At 37.4% G+C, this 13,544-nt stretch overlaps 1 protein-coding gene across 4 annotated transcripts in view; it reads left to right on the top strand.

Annotated features, from left to right (window-relative positions):
• PTPN3 (protein tyrosine phosphatase non-receptor type 3) overlaps positions 1-13,544 on the top strand; it is a 170,570-nt gene that overhangs the window by 71,914 nt on the left and 85,112 nt on the right. For 3 of the 4 annotated variants that reach the window (XM_075022722.1, XM_075022726.1, XM_075022725.1), the window contains exons 2-5: positions 654-808; positions 11,203-11,310; positions 11,468-11,525; positions 12,604-12,682. In XM_075022722.1, the coding sequence (XP_074878823.1) occupies positions 654-808; positions 11,203-11,310; positions 11,468-11,525; positions 12,604-12,682 (400 nt within the window). The remainder of the gene's footprint in view (positions 1-653; positions 809-11,202; positions 11,311-11,467; positions 11,526-12,603; positions 12,683-13,544) is intronic. The other variant, XM_075022724.1, reaches the window with a different exon arrangement.

Here is a 13,544-nt window from a genome sequence, read left to right as displayed (position 1 = left end):
GGGTTTTTTTTGTGGGATGCTCTTCTCGGATATAAATTTCTGGCTTCATGAATTTATGTATGCTAGGCTGTAAAATATTGACATGCTTTTAATGTTAATTCTAGTTGCCTTACATATGGTGTTTGTGTATATATTCCTGAAACAAAATGCTATTTGACAAAACGTGATCTGCATTAACTCAAGACTGTTTTGTCAGTTGAGAGGAAACCTATTTGTTTTATTGTAGTCAATCTTGTATGGTAAATATAGAAATATGTAGGAAATGTATAAAGCAGTAAGGGATTTACTAGTTACAGATGATAAAAACTTGTCTTGACGTTGCCTTCCTGCTTTAGTGTAGCTGTTTGGGTTTTTTACTTATTTAAACTAAGGCAATGGCCCATGCCTAGCCTAAGTATACATTGCAGGGGTTATCTGTGGTTCTCTTCAGAATGTTCACATTTAGAACAGGGAAGCCCCTCTATATATGCATTTATGTTCTTGTGTACGACATGCTAATTTTACAACTTATTCTTTTCTATAAGAAGCGTTTGTTACTATAGGTATTTGGGGTATAATGAAGTCTTCATGATGTTGTGGGTTTCTCTGAAAAAACATAGATGAAACACAGTGAATTATAAGAACTGTTATTAAACATAATTTTTGTTTTATAGGTTATTCAGCAATAGTTATGAACTCCCGTTTACGAGCCTTAGGTGGGAGGATAAATAACATACGAGCATCAGAACTACCAAAAGAGAAAACCCGATCAGAGATAATCTGTAACGTCCACTTTTTGGATGGCTCAGTACAAAGCTTCAAAGTCAACGTAAGTTTGGAAAACTACTTTTTTTTTAATACATAGAAATTTGTTTGAAAGCAGAAGGTTGAATGTGGGACTCTGAGGCATGGGATTTCCAAAAGATGTTGAAGATGTAGCTTTGCCATTACAAATTGCAGAATTACTGGTTATGAAATGGATTTATGAAGTGCTATTTTAATTTTATTTAAAGTCAACCAACTGAAATGTCATAAAATCATGGCATGCAGATTGTATCTGGAAAAAGGTCTTCTGTATGATATGGGAACGATGAAGAAACAGATCTGGTGATCATTATCAGCTATGAATAAGTAATTCATATTTAAAGGGAACTCCCAAATTTGAATGTGCTCCTCCTTTTCTCCCATCACAGGACTAGTAGTGTTAAAAGGAGGAGGCCTTGTAAATTCCTGTAGTGATGTCAATACATGTTTTCTGAATTGCAAAGATGATGTAAATAGTGAAGACATCATGGCTTAGTAGGACAGTCCTGTTCAGTCTTTTGTACTTCAATGTAGTCTCTTTATCTGGGAGCAGGGAGGGAAAGGGGATTAACAGAGGTTTATACTCTACTTTTTTGCTGTATTTTATTCTGTAAATATTTTGGTTTATACCCTTCAGTACTGATTAAAAGTATTTGTTCATTTTTAAATGAAAACAAAGGAAATACCTTCACTCAGTCAATTTTCAGTAGAATTATCTGACCGTGCAGAAAAACTGTGGATGAATTTAAGTATAACTGTGTGAATTTGTGTGTATGATACTTGTTTTATCCGATATACCCTATTTGCGAAGAAGTGTTTTGCTGCGGAAGCTGTGTTGTTGGGTATCTCAGATTATACGGTGCTTTCGTATGGGAGATTCAAAACTTCACCTGAAAACTATATTTTCCTAAGTATTATTACAGTTCTCTTTGCAGACTGATTTTATTTTTGAACTTTGTTGGATATTTATTGAAATAGGAATTATTTGATAGGTAAACAGATGATTTTCATTCTAATACATATGGAATTAGTCTCATATTTTGGTATATATTTATATACTATATATATGTATATTTATATACATATATATGTGCATATGTATCTATATATGAAATAGCTAAGATTGGGGAATGGAGTACAAGGAGAGTAGATATACAAGAGAAGAAGCAAGAGATTAGTATACAACTTCCATTGTTAGTCTCCAGCATGTCCTATAGGATTGCCTTGTCTGTCAATGAGCTAACATAATTGCCCACCCCCTTGCACAAGGCCCTTTTTGAAAAATGAGGAATTTAAAACTTTTTGAAATCTGTGCATAGTAGTATATTCTTCCTTGTAAACAAGCGTTTATGCAGCTTTAGATTTAGAGCTTGGCCTGAAGTCCAGCACAGTACAAGTGAACTTTTGCTTCTCACTTCATCCTTTAAGCAGTGTGTGCAATATGGTAAATAGGAACCCCTTTGAAACTCCAGACCCAGCTGATTTCTCTCTCTGCCTGCAGTGTATCCCCAGGCTATCCCTGCTGGCTACCTCCTTCATCCAGGAATCGGAAGGGCTTCCTTTCCTGCAGTTATAATGCTGAACTGCCATAGGGGTAATGCAGGACCCATTATTGCTTTATTGAAAAGAAGCGGGGACGGTGACTACGCTGCTATGTTATGGGCTAATGCAAGGAAGAGGTTTACCAGAAGATTTATGTTCTTCAAGTACTGAGCTTTCATACTTGTACTGAGGGAGCCTGCCTTTATCTGCCAGGATGGCCCTTACTGATTATCTAACCTTGATGTCTGCCGAAGAACAGGCTTTGCTGCACTCTGGTTGTGTCGGAAGGTCCAGTTCTCAAAAGGGTTTGAAGCCAGCTCTAGAAAATTTGTATCCAAGTTCTGCTTATGTTAACAGAAAAATTTAACTTCGTGAAGTTTGTGCCTGACTGTGCATGTGTGTTTGTTTTAATTGCCAACATCATTCAGTTTTATCTCTGTGAGCAAAGAGTAACTCAGGTCTGTGGTCAGTCTAGGAATCAGCTAGGCACGTATTGAAGGAAAGTAAGTTTTGCTCTGAGCAGATTTTTCCCCACTAGTGAAGTCTTTCTGTGTTGCTTTAGAGAAACTGTTTCTCACATCAAGACATTGATCTATTGATCTGATTTTGCTCCATACTTTATTCATTTCTGGATGCCAGCTCAACTGATAATTCTTTATTTTTAAGAAATTAAATATGCATATCACATGGCATGATTATCTATAAGACAAATTAACTGCAATGTATTGATTAATGTAGTAATAAGTTATTAAAATGAAGGTGCTTTCTGAAATGACTAGACATAGATAAGATATATGGGTAAAAAGGCATACTATGTCTTGTGAATGTTGTAAATATGTTTTTCTGTTTTTTTACTTTCTCAGTTTTTACTGTTATTGTTGAAATCTGTTGAATTTTTCTCTCCTGTCTGAGTTTGGAGAATTGGAACTGAACAGGATCACCTCTTTTAAAGCATAGGGTATAGTGTTTTCTGCTTTTAAAGAACTTCAACGTATCAGTGGAAAATTAAGGTTGGGAATTTTTCAGAGTTGTATGTCTGTGGACTAGTGGCACCTGCTTGTGATTTACGAAAGCTGTAAGTTTGGATATATGTTAGACTTTGAACTAATATTAGACTAATATTCATGTATACATAAGTATGCTTTACATTCATAGACAGGATTATACATTTCTATCACAAATAGTGGAAAGTGAATGGGGAAAAGCAGAATACTCAAAGCTTGGCCTTCATCCATTTGATAGCATAAATGGAATTGAAGACTCCTCCCATTCTAGTGACAACAGACTGAAAAATACTGAGCATTGCTTTGTCATGCAGCAGCTGTCTGAACACAGAATTCTTACTGCAAGGATTTCTTTCTTTCAAAGGCATAGAGGGATTATATAGGAAAATGACATCAAAGAAAAAAACCCATCAATGGTAAGAAGAAGTTGAGAGAAATTTGCTTTGGATTTAAGCAAATAGATATTCCTAAGTTGTCATTTCTAGTATTTTATTGGCACTGCACAGATGCTCAAGACTAGTGAATTTGAGGTGGATTTAAATTTAATACAAAGATGATAGATTAAATAGTCTAAATGTACAACCTATTGACACACTGGAAAGAAAAAAGTATGTATTTTGAAATTTTGAACTAGTACTGACATCTTTAAAATAATGGTAGAACATTCATGGTATCTCAAATTGGAGAACAGGGAGAACAGAAATATGACTTTTCTTTCTGTAGCAACAGGTTCTTTATAGAGCCCATGCAGCTGATTTTCATCAAACTTTGTTAGCAAACTGCATGGGCTTATGAAACTTTCCAAGTTATAGCTATAGGTCTCTTTATTATTCTGCTAGATGGTACTTTCTTTTCCTAGTGATTGTACCTGTAGCAGTGTGAGTGAAAACCAAGTATCCTAAAACTGGGCAAAGGAAGAAGGAAGGTGGATTTTGCTTATGGAAATAATCTGAGGGACTTTCTATCTGTTGAGAAACCTGAGGCTAGCTGCATAATTTGATTCTGCAAATTTGTTCTTATAAAATGCTTATCTCAAAGAATATCAGTAGCCTGACCAACTGTAAATAAAGACTGAACTTCAAGAGAGTGGTGCCGTTTTTCTCATGGATTTTTGGCATTGGCAGAGTAGTGAAGTAATAGGCTTTTTTGTCCATTGTTTTTATTTAAAGGTGTTTATACTACAGTTTTGATGAATCTGGAATTGTTATTGATGGTATCACAAGGAGTTAATCAGTATAACTTGTGGTATGTGCTGTTCTTAGGTCATCATTATCAAGAAAGTTCACATGGGAGTACAGACACATTCCACTACATTGCTTACAGTCCAAATTGAAATGTATGTTAACTCCGCAAGGCTGAAATGGCCTTTCTTGTCTTTCCCCCGTAATGTGTTTCAGCGTTTAGATGGAACATGTCCAAAGTCCAGGCAAAGGGTAGAAGGTGCACATAAGCTAAGAGTTGGAAATGTTCCTCTTTCAAAAACACATTTGAGACAGACTTGACTGCACTTGGTATCTTGTGTTGCACTTTAATTATATCCAGGTTTTCTTGAAGCCTTCCAATAAATTTCAGGTGTTTGAATTTTGTGATAAGGTTAATTCACTTCTGTCTCTGATGTTACCTCTGTCATGTTACAGGCTGTAATACATAAGCTTTCCACATGGGGAAAACTGTTAGTTGTTGTTCTAATATATACAGAATGTGCTCACATACCATGTTTGGGTGTATTTAATAGGTGTATATTGAGCAATAATGCAAATTTATTTGTAACTTTTGATATAGACATGCAGGAATTTTCCATTATTGCTTTACTTTGACTCAGTTACCAGGAATGACCACTTGGGAAGTATGCCTTTCAATTTCCAGTAAATTGACTTTTGTGAAGGGATTAAATTTACAGTGTCAGATCACTTCTGTATTGTGTTGTCTTTCTGAGTTGACACTTATGTCTTAGTACCTGTGATTTTTGCTTTTAGACTAGTTGGCTTTCAGTAATAGTGTTTCCTTCTAGAAATAAAATGATTAGGTAGTAATAATGAGAAAAGTTACACGACTTGAAATTCAAAATGTAAGGTATGTTTTTTTCCTTCCCTACCATCTCAGTTAAGATCCTTCTTCCAGTATTTGAGAAGGAACATGATTGTTGCAACTAACACCAACAATTACTCTTGGTATGTTTAAAATAATGGGCAGGGATGCAAGTGTTAAAGGTTCTTTTTGTTTGTGGATGTGAGTTCTAAAATTTTAAACTGCTCACAGTAAAATGCAATGATGCAGAATTGTTGGATCTTTGTCACTAGGTTTTCCTAGTGGATACTGTTTGATAATACAAGACAGTTTAGTGCTAGTCCGTGTCCTTGCATGTTGAAAGAATGGCTGTATGAAGTTTCAGGCTCGCAACAAATATTTAGTTTTATATTGAGGCAGATCAGTATCCTCTATGACTAGAAAACAGTAAGGCAGTATGAAATTTGATGATGCCTTTGAGGACAGTGAGAAAGTGATCTGACCTACAGCAGGCTTGTTAGTCTTAGCCCTTTGTGGGGCCTGACTTCATAATAAATGCTGAAGGAAAGAATTAGTGGAGGGGAGATTTTTCCAAAGTTAGAATTGCAATGACTAACCTCATGTATATGTTTGTTTTAAATCATTTTTGAGGCAGAAGAAATGCAGTGGGTCAAAACTCTGTGGGCTTGGATAAATATTTTGTATGACCTTTACATAGGAAAATACTGTGCTGGAGTGTATGGAATCTGGAAGAGTTACGGGATGGGCAGGGAGTTGGCTCAAGGGGTGACAGCAGATCCTGCTGAAAAGGAGATGTTAAACAGTGTAAGGACACTAATAGGGTTCTTGACTGAGACATTTCATTAGCATGTTGCTATTGAATCTTTTTCAGTAAATGAAAAATATAAAGTTTGAGGCATTATTAACAGTAAAAGAGATACAGGAATATGAGGTAGCGCATAGGTTATCTTGAACAAGGAGTAATTGCAGTGAGGGAAATCAGTAGTGTAAACTAATAGCTTTCATAAGATGAGGTAATGTTTTTTTTAAGCTCAATTTTCAGTTGCAAACAATAGAGGAGGAAAACACTGGTAGGCTGAGCTGCTCGTGTGTTATCGTGCTGAAAAAGGTGAGCGCTATTATGCACCAGGCAGGAATCTTCAGCCAATGTCAAGGAAGTATTAACAGTGTTAGTCTTGGCATTGAGGCCCACCCTCTGGGGAATGTCATGTGTGGATCCTGGTTACTGGCAGACAAAAGAGGGAAGTTCCAGTAAGGCAGGCAATGAAAGTACAACTAGGATGCTCTGCAAAAGTCTGGACCTAAGGAAAGAAAAGGCTGTTCTGTTTATTCTAGCTAAACAAAATCTTGCATGCTCTGAATAAGAGCATCAGGTGGGTAAATAAATTCCAGGAAGAGAAAAGGAGCATTAGCAGAAGAGCAAATAAATTAGCTGTGTGTAAAATTAGTGTGGAAATTAAAAGAAAGTGTAGCACTTTGTTTCAAGCTCATAGGCATATTGGGACCAAAGGACGCACGCAGGCTGTTTGGTGGTGGATGACTGCTACAGGCTAAGTTAGGAAAGGATGACCTCAAACAGCACATGAGGGGCAATGGGTATCGTGTCTGAAGTGAGACTGAATTTGCAAAAGCTCAGGTGGTGCTTAACTGTGAGGTTATCATTGCCAGAAAGTGGGGGCAAAGCTCTTGCAGAGGAGAGGGACAGGGAGATGTGCTATATGTTGCACTGTCTTCTTAAAGTGTCACTTTGTACCACTTACCTCCTGGAAGTTAACGAACTGAAAAGGATTACTTGCATATTACCTCTCTGCTCCAAAGAACTAACAGTCTTCACTTATGTTTATGCACTTCTTAAGACAGTGGGTTTTGATCACCCCAGCTTCTAGGCAGTACTTGACATTAAAAATAATGAAGGGGTTCTTTCTCTTCAAAGTCGTGTAGCTTACTAGAAATTAAACTTGACTAATCTAAGTTCCCTAAATATAGCAGGAAATTGTTGTGGCACAGACAGAATGTAATAGATGTTAGTTATGACTGCTTTAAATATTAATTTTTGGCCTATCCAACATAAGGTGAAATATATTTCAAGGCAGATTTAAATGGAGGTGAATGGTGTGTGGTTATGAGGTGGTTGATGCGAAGCTTTTAAAACTTCAGAATAAGGGTTGGTACATGTCAGGAAGATGAAGTAAATTCAATGTCCTTTTCAGGGTGGAAACAAGTAAACCTCTTGGAAATGTTTCTTTTTAGTAGAAAAAACTTTAAAATTCTTAAGATTATCTTAAAAGCTTGTGTCATTGTAACAGCATAGGTGAAAGTGCATAATTTTTTTTTTTATCTCACTGTAAAAGGGCAAGAGCTTTATTAAGAATGTCTTAACTACTTGCTGTAACAGTTGACAGGGTTAAGGAGAACTTGGTTCTAATGCCCAGTTTAGCTGAGTAGTGTTCATGTTGTTTTGCCCCCTTCCTATGGCAAAGGGGAGTGAAAATACGATGTGTTATAAAGCACTTGACACTCTGTAGTATTAGAGTACGCTGTGGCTATGGACTGTATTGGAATGGATGTCAAAATTCAAAAGCAGTGATGTGACATGCTTAGCTGGCCTCACTTTACACCTAGATCTCAAAACTGTTTATGTGCAAAGTAGATTGAAGATTGTGCAGCTTGAGCTGTGTGGTAACTTTATTTTTAAGCGTATAGGCTGAAAAACAATGGACGTGTTAAAACAAAGCCGAGTAAATATAGAGTTTTCTTGAGGAAAAACAACAAAAACCTTCAGCTTTGGGAATTGTAACAACTGAAGAAGACTTTAACAATTTAAAATGACATTTTGTACTTAGCTTAGATTTCTGGAGTGGGTGCTTTATCTAGGCACTGTGGAAGAAACTTTATGCTTTTAATACCTGAGAGCAAGAACTGGAGCCACAGAAAAGTAGTGTTGGAAATTGCTTTTGATAGCAAATGTAGAGAGGAGGAAGAGAAGGAAATAGTACGTATGTAGGAAGAGGAGATTAGTACTGGCTGAGCAGCTGGGTTTAGGGTTGGGAAACCCATGGGAACACTGCAAAGAGAACTGCGACTGTTGAGCAAGAATATTGTAGGAGGGAGCTTGCTTGTCTTTATGGGGAAACAGTAAGAAGGCTTAGCAATTCATGTGTGCTGGGGGAGAAGGGGTATGCAGTTGTGAGAGGGTGGGGAGAGAGAAAGTGAAGGCATCTGAATTGGGATGAAGGACCAGAAGCATGAAAAATGAGAAGGGAATTAGGAGATAATGCTGTTGCAAAGAAAGGAGACTGGAGGGAGTCAGACGTGTTGAAATTCCGAGAGAAAATTAGCAGAAGCATCTGCCCTCTGTGATCTTCTCCTGCCCCATTTGTAACAAAACCTGAGATGTCCGAACACTTTCAGTGAAGTGTATGTCTCATCCCCTGTAATTACTGCTTTTGGTCACAATGTAACTACAGTTGCTAATTTAGCTCGTGTCAGAAGCAAGCACCATAGATGTGCAATTATGCTTCTGAGTTGTGCAGGTGTCATGCGCTGTCACTTGAAAGTGTTCTTAATATTCTGCTTACAAAAACACAACCCTGGGGAAACGAATATGGTATGTATAGTAAGGCAGTGCTAAAGATGAACGTATTCACATCAGGAAATGCCCATAATTTCAGAGGGTTAAGGTGGCATCTGCTGTTTTCATAGGGCCCTCTTCTGTACATATATGCATAATCTCTGATAGCAAATCTCAGTCTTTATAGCGGAGCCCACCTCATCGATGGTGCTGGACAGAACTGCCTGGTAGATGCACAGCGCCGTGGCTGTGTGTGATGAGGAACGCATGGTCACATGGTCCTTACCTGTCACTGAGATTTCAGTTTCTAGGCTCGATCTAGGTCTATGCTATTTCAGAAAAAAAATTGGTTTTGATCAGTGCCGTGGTTGGAATATCCCAAGGAGCAGTAGCCTGTTTGAAAGGAGGGGAGTAGGAATGCGCAGCTGGGGAGGAAGAAGGGGACAGAGCTGCTGCTTTTGGTGGCAGCACAGACTTACAGGCCTGAGCGGACTTGCGTTTATTGCGAGACTTGTTCGTTGTGGCAGTTAAACAAGATGGGAGACTGTTGGAGGGGAAAGGGTAGTCTCGTACATATGACAGTCGAGTGTTGCCTACGTTGTTTTCTTCATAGGTGACTTTGCTCCAGAAAAACGGGCACAGCTTTTCACAGGAGGCCAACAGTTGGTTGTCACCTTACCTTGCACCTGGAGCCTGATGTAGAAATACTGAGCATTCAAATCACAAATGAGCTACTAGGAGTTCTGCTCTAGCGATAGGAAGTGTTGGATAATATTCCATTCTCCAAAATAAGGTAGCTGAGTGGGTGTCTTTTGCTTGAATCTTTGTTCTTTTCCCATCTTTTAAATAGGAAGAATGCTTTTATGAGATAAGGGAAGACTGGAATATGTTACTATTTAAAGCACTCGATTACAACAGTGTGGTACCCTGTTTAAAAAAACAAAAAGATAAATCTCTCTTCTGAACAGGACTTCAGTGTTGTGTAATAAACAAGGTCTAGACAAAGAGAATTGGGTACAATATTGTGTTCTTGGCTTAAGTGAGCACTCATATGCACTAAGACTGGGGCTATCCACAAAAATGTAGTCACTATGATGCTTATACATGAAGTCCTTTGTTTCAAGAGGTTGTTTAAGAAATTAAGGAATTTAAGAGATCAGAACTTAATTAAATCAGAACTTAATTTTTAAGAAATTTGGTTCAGAAAAAAATGCTTGTCTTTTGCAGTCTAAGGTAAATTCATTGTTTTTGCACATGTGCAGTTTATTTCTGCTTTTAAGAATATTTGGAAGATCATATGAAAAATTAGTTTGCTATATTTTTTGAATAGACAAGATACCAAGCAAACAGACCTGATGTTTGTTCTGTCCAGCAATTCCATACATAATAATCTAGACCCAAAATGCCACACCGCTTTGCAAGCTATTTATTATATATTAGCATATTTAGGATTGCAATCTTGTTGAGGGGTTTTTGTTTGTTTCTTTTTGCGGTTGGAATTTTTTAATAGAATTGGTTCACAGTGTTCTTTGGCAGAAGTTGGTTAATCTGCTCTCCGCAATGCCGTGGCATTGAGATACTTGTTTGATTGGGGGAAAATTATACTGTGCTTATGCTCCCAGATCTCCGCTGCCTGTGTAATTCCCCAGTTACACCAGTTGTCCCTCAAGACAGGTATCACAGAACATCTAGGCAGAAAGTGGGGTGGCTGAATGGCAACTGAGTGTGTGGAGGCTGAGGGGCAGGTGAGAGCTGAAGCTGAAGTACAGGATCGTATGGCTGGAGCACAGCATTCTCCTCTTTTTTTCCCCCTGTCCTAGTGTATACTGACTTTGCTTTTTGACAGCTGTTGTGGAAAGAGAGCGGAGTGCTTTGGTGGTGACAGCAGGGACCAGAGCAGCCCCATGTGGCTGTAAGCCATCCTTGCAGGCTACAGCTCAGGAGAACAGCATTGCTCCTAAAGACCGTGGTCAAGGGAGAGGTTGTCTGCTTCGAGTTAAACTGCTGGACTGACCTCAAGGGCTCGAGTTCATGTCAGTTCGTATTATGAGATTTCACATGCCTAACCTATTTTGGAAAGAAAGCTTCTTTTAAAAAAAAAAACAAAACAACTTTTATCAAATAAAGTTCTTATTGCTCAGAAACTTTGAACCAATGATTAGCAGCTATTTTTATTAATGACTTACATTTTTTAAAAACAAATTTATTTCAATGAATTGTGTCTTAAAACATGCAAGTGTTGCAGAGTTTCACTTCTAAAGTTTTCTTTTTCAGAAACAAGACACTGGACAGATTTTGTTGGATATGACCTATAACCAGTTGGGTGTGACGGAGAAGGAATATTTTGGTTTACAGCAAAATGAAACTTCAGTAGATTCACCTGTAAGTATAGCAAATAATAAATGTGTGTGCATGTGTATGTGTGTATACATATATAAAAATACATATATGCATACACATGTATGTATACACACATGTACATGCACACACACATAAATAAACAGTATTTATTTGTAAATATTTTTAATCCATCTAATAGTTTTTCATTTCACAGCGATGGCTTGAACCAAACAAACCTATTAGAAAACAGTTAAAAGGTAAGACTTGTTTTTAATATCTTGTTTGTAACTGCATAGTCCTGCTTTTCTGTGTTCTTATGACTAGAATAAATACAGTTCTTGTAAACTAGTGCATCCAGATGGTAGATTTTCTTTAGGAGCAAGTCTTATCTCTGCCAGTGTTTTCAGCAGAGCTTTCTACATCTCTTACTGCTACCTGAGTGCTAATAAGACCGGGTAGGGCACTAACTTTGATGCTGTAATAGCATCTAAGCCTGGCTTCTGAACAGTGTTGGACATCCTGGCCCTGAAAGCAGTAGTCATATTGTGGTGCCAGTAAATTCCTCCTCACAGGGAAGATAAAGAGGAGGGGTTTTGATTGAGGGAAGTGGAGCCAGTTTCATGTATAGGCTCTGGCGATTTCTTGTCTGAAGTAGAGTTAAAAAAATATTGTTTGGTTTTATTAAAAAACAACCAAACAAAAGCCTAACACCACACACTTCCAAGTGCATGTGGTGGCCTAGTATGTCTTGTTTATAAACAACTTTGGGTAACACAGAATGCTTACCAAGGACAAGCTGGCCAGTGTGACCCTGCCAGATAGCGGCTTCGGAGGACTGAGTGACACTGTCCCAATTTGTGCTGTGAAACTTGAGCTATATTTTTCAGCTCTCTTATTTCTACCATATGCTGTAGATTGCATATGAATTGAAATAAAAGTATGTGCAGTTAACATGGTGAACTTCTGTTAATTTCTTCTATTTATATATAAGATGGAATTGAGCATTATCCCAACTGAGATGCTTCAAATACACTTGCTGCTGCTTTTTCTTCTAATATCTATGAGGCAAAGATAACTAAATAATGCCTTTTATTTAAAGTAGCATATACAAATTACTTTAAATGCAAGCATCACAGTATTTGAGAGTATTTTCTTCTCATAGTTGGTGTTGGGGGATCAGGAGAGACTTCTTATGGTTTCTTTTAGTTTCATGAGAAAAACGCATGAGACTTCTATGTGGTTGCTCATGTAACTTTTCTATAAATATAGAAATAAAACCTCAGGCTCTTTCTTTTTTAAACAAAAAAATTGATTCGTTCTTCTAAAATATTGCAGGAGGTTTTCCCTGCACCCTTCGTTTCCGTGTAAGGTTTTTTATACCTGATCCTAACACACTTCAGCAAGAACAAACCAGGTAACTCCTGTTTGATGTTTGCTTCCATGAACTAAGAATGTGTAAAGCTCCCCTTTTCCATCTCCACAGCTTGGCAAAGTATGCTTTATTAGGTAGATAACTTTGTTTAACTCTTTGTATTAAATGTGTTTGGAATTGACAGCTTCATGTGATGCTCGTAATGAATGGTTTCTTCTATATGCAGTCTACAACTCCAAAATGCAGCCAAAGTATAAGCCAGTACAAAGATGGCAGTTGGTTTATTTGCACCTTGGATTCCTTTTTTTTTTTTGAGCCCTTCGTTGCTTGATGTGCTTGCCTGTTGCATTTTTTCTCCTTTTCTTTTCTGATCCCTTAATCAGATGCAATGATTAAAAACCAGGGAAGTTCAATTATTAAGCTGTCTGCACACCCTAAGTCTGTTAGAAGTTTTGTATCAACACTGAGTCAGTTTTTTGAACATGTGTAGTAGATTTAATGCCGAGGGCGTGGGAGGGTGGCGTTTATTTTGTTTCAGGAAGAACAGATAACAGTTCTTGTTTTCTAGTTTGCCCATTACGTGTAACACGCAAAGATCTATAATGCTGCAGTTTATAGTAGACTTTTAAAGTCTTCTTTCTTTAACCTATCTCTGAGTTTTTGGGGTGATGGAGTACATGAATTACAAGCAATTTTCAATTAACTTGTGAGAAGGCTTTAATTGAATACTTGTTTTGTTCGGTGCACATGATTTGGAATTTAGAATTCACAGGCACCCATTAATCGGGCATTATTTTGGTAACACTTTTGTAACATTTTCATTGTTAATTTCAGTGACTTGAGAATATAAATAGTACAGCATGTTAAATGATATTTCTTGAAGAAAACTTAGCTATTGACCTGT

The sequence above is a fragment of the Buteo buteo genome, chromosome 3 (assembly GCF_964188355.1).
Source record: "Buteo buteo chromosome 3, bButBut1.hap1.1, whole genome shotgun sequence".
Lineage (NCBI taxonomy): Eukaryota > Metazoa > Chordata > Aves > Accipitriformes > Accipitridae > Buteo > Buteo buteo.
This window is presented reverse-complemented; position numbering and strand designations above follow the sequence as displayed.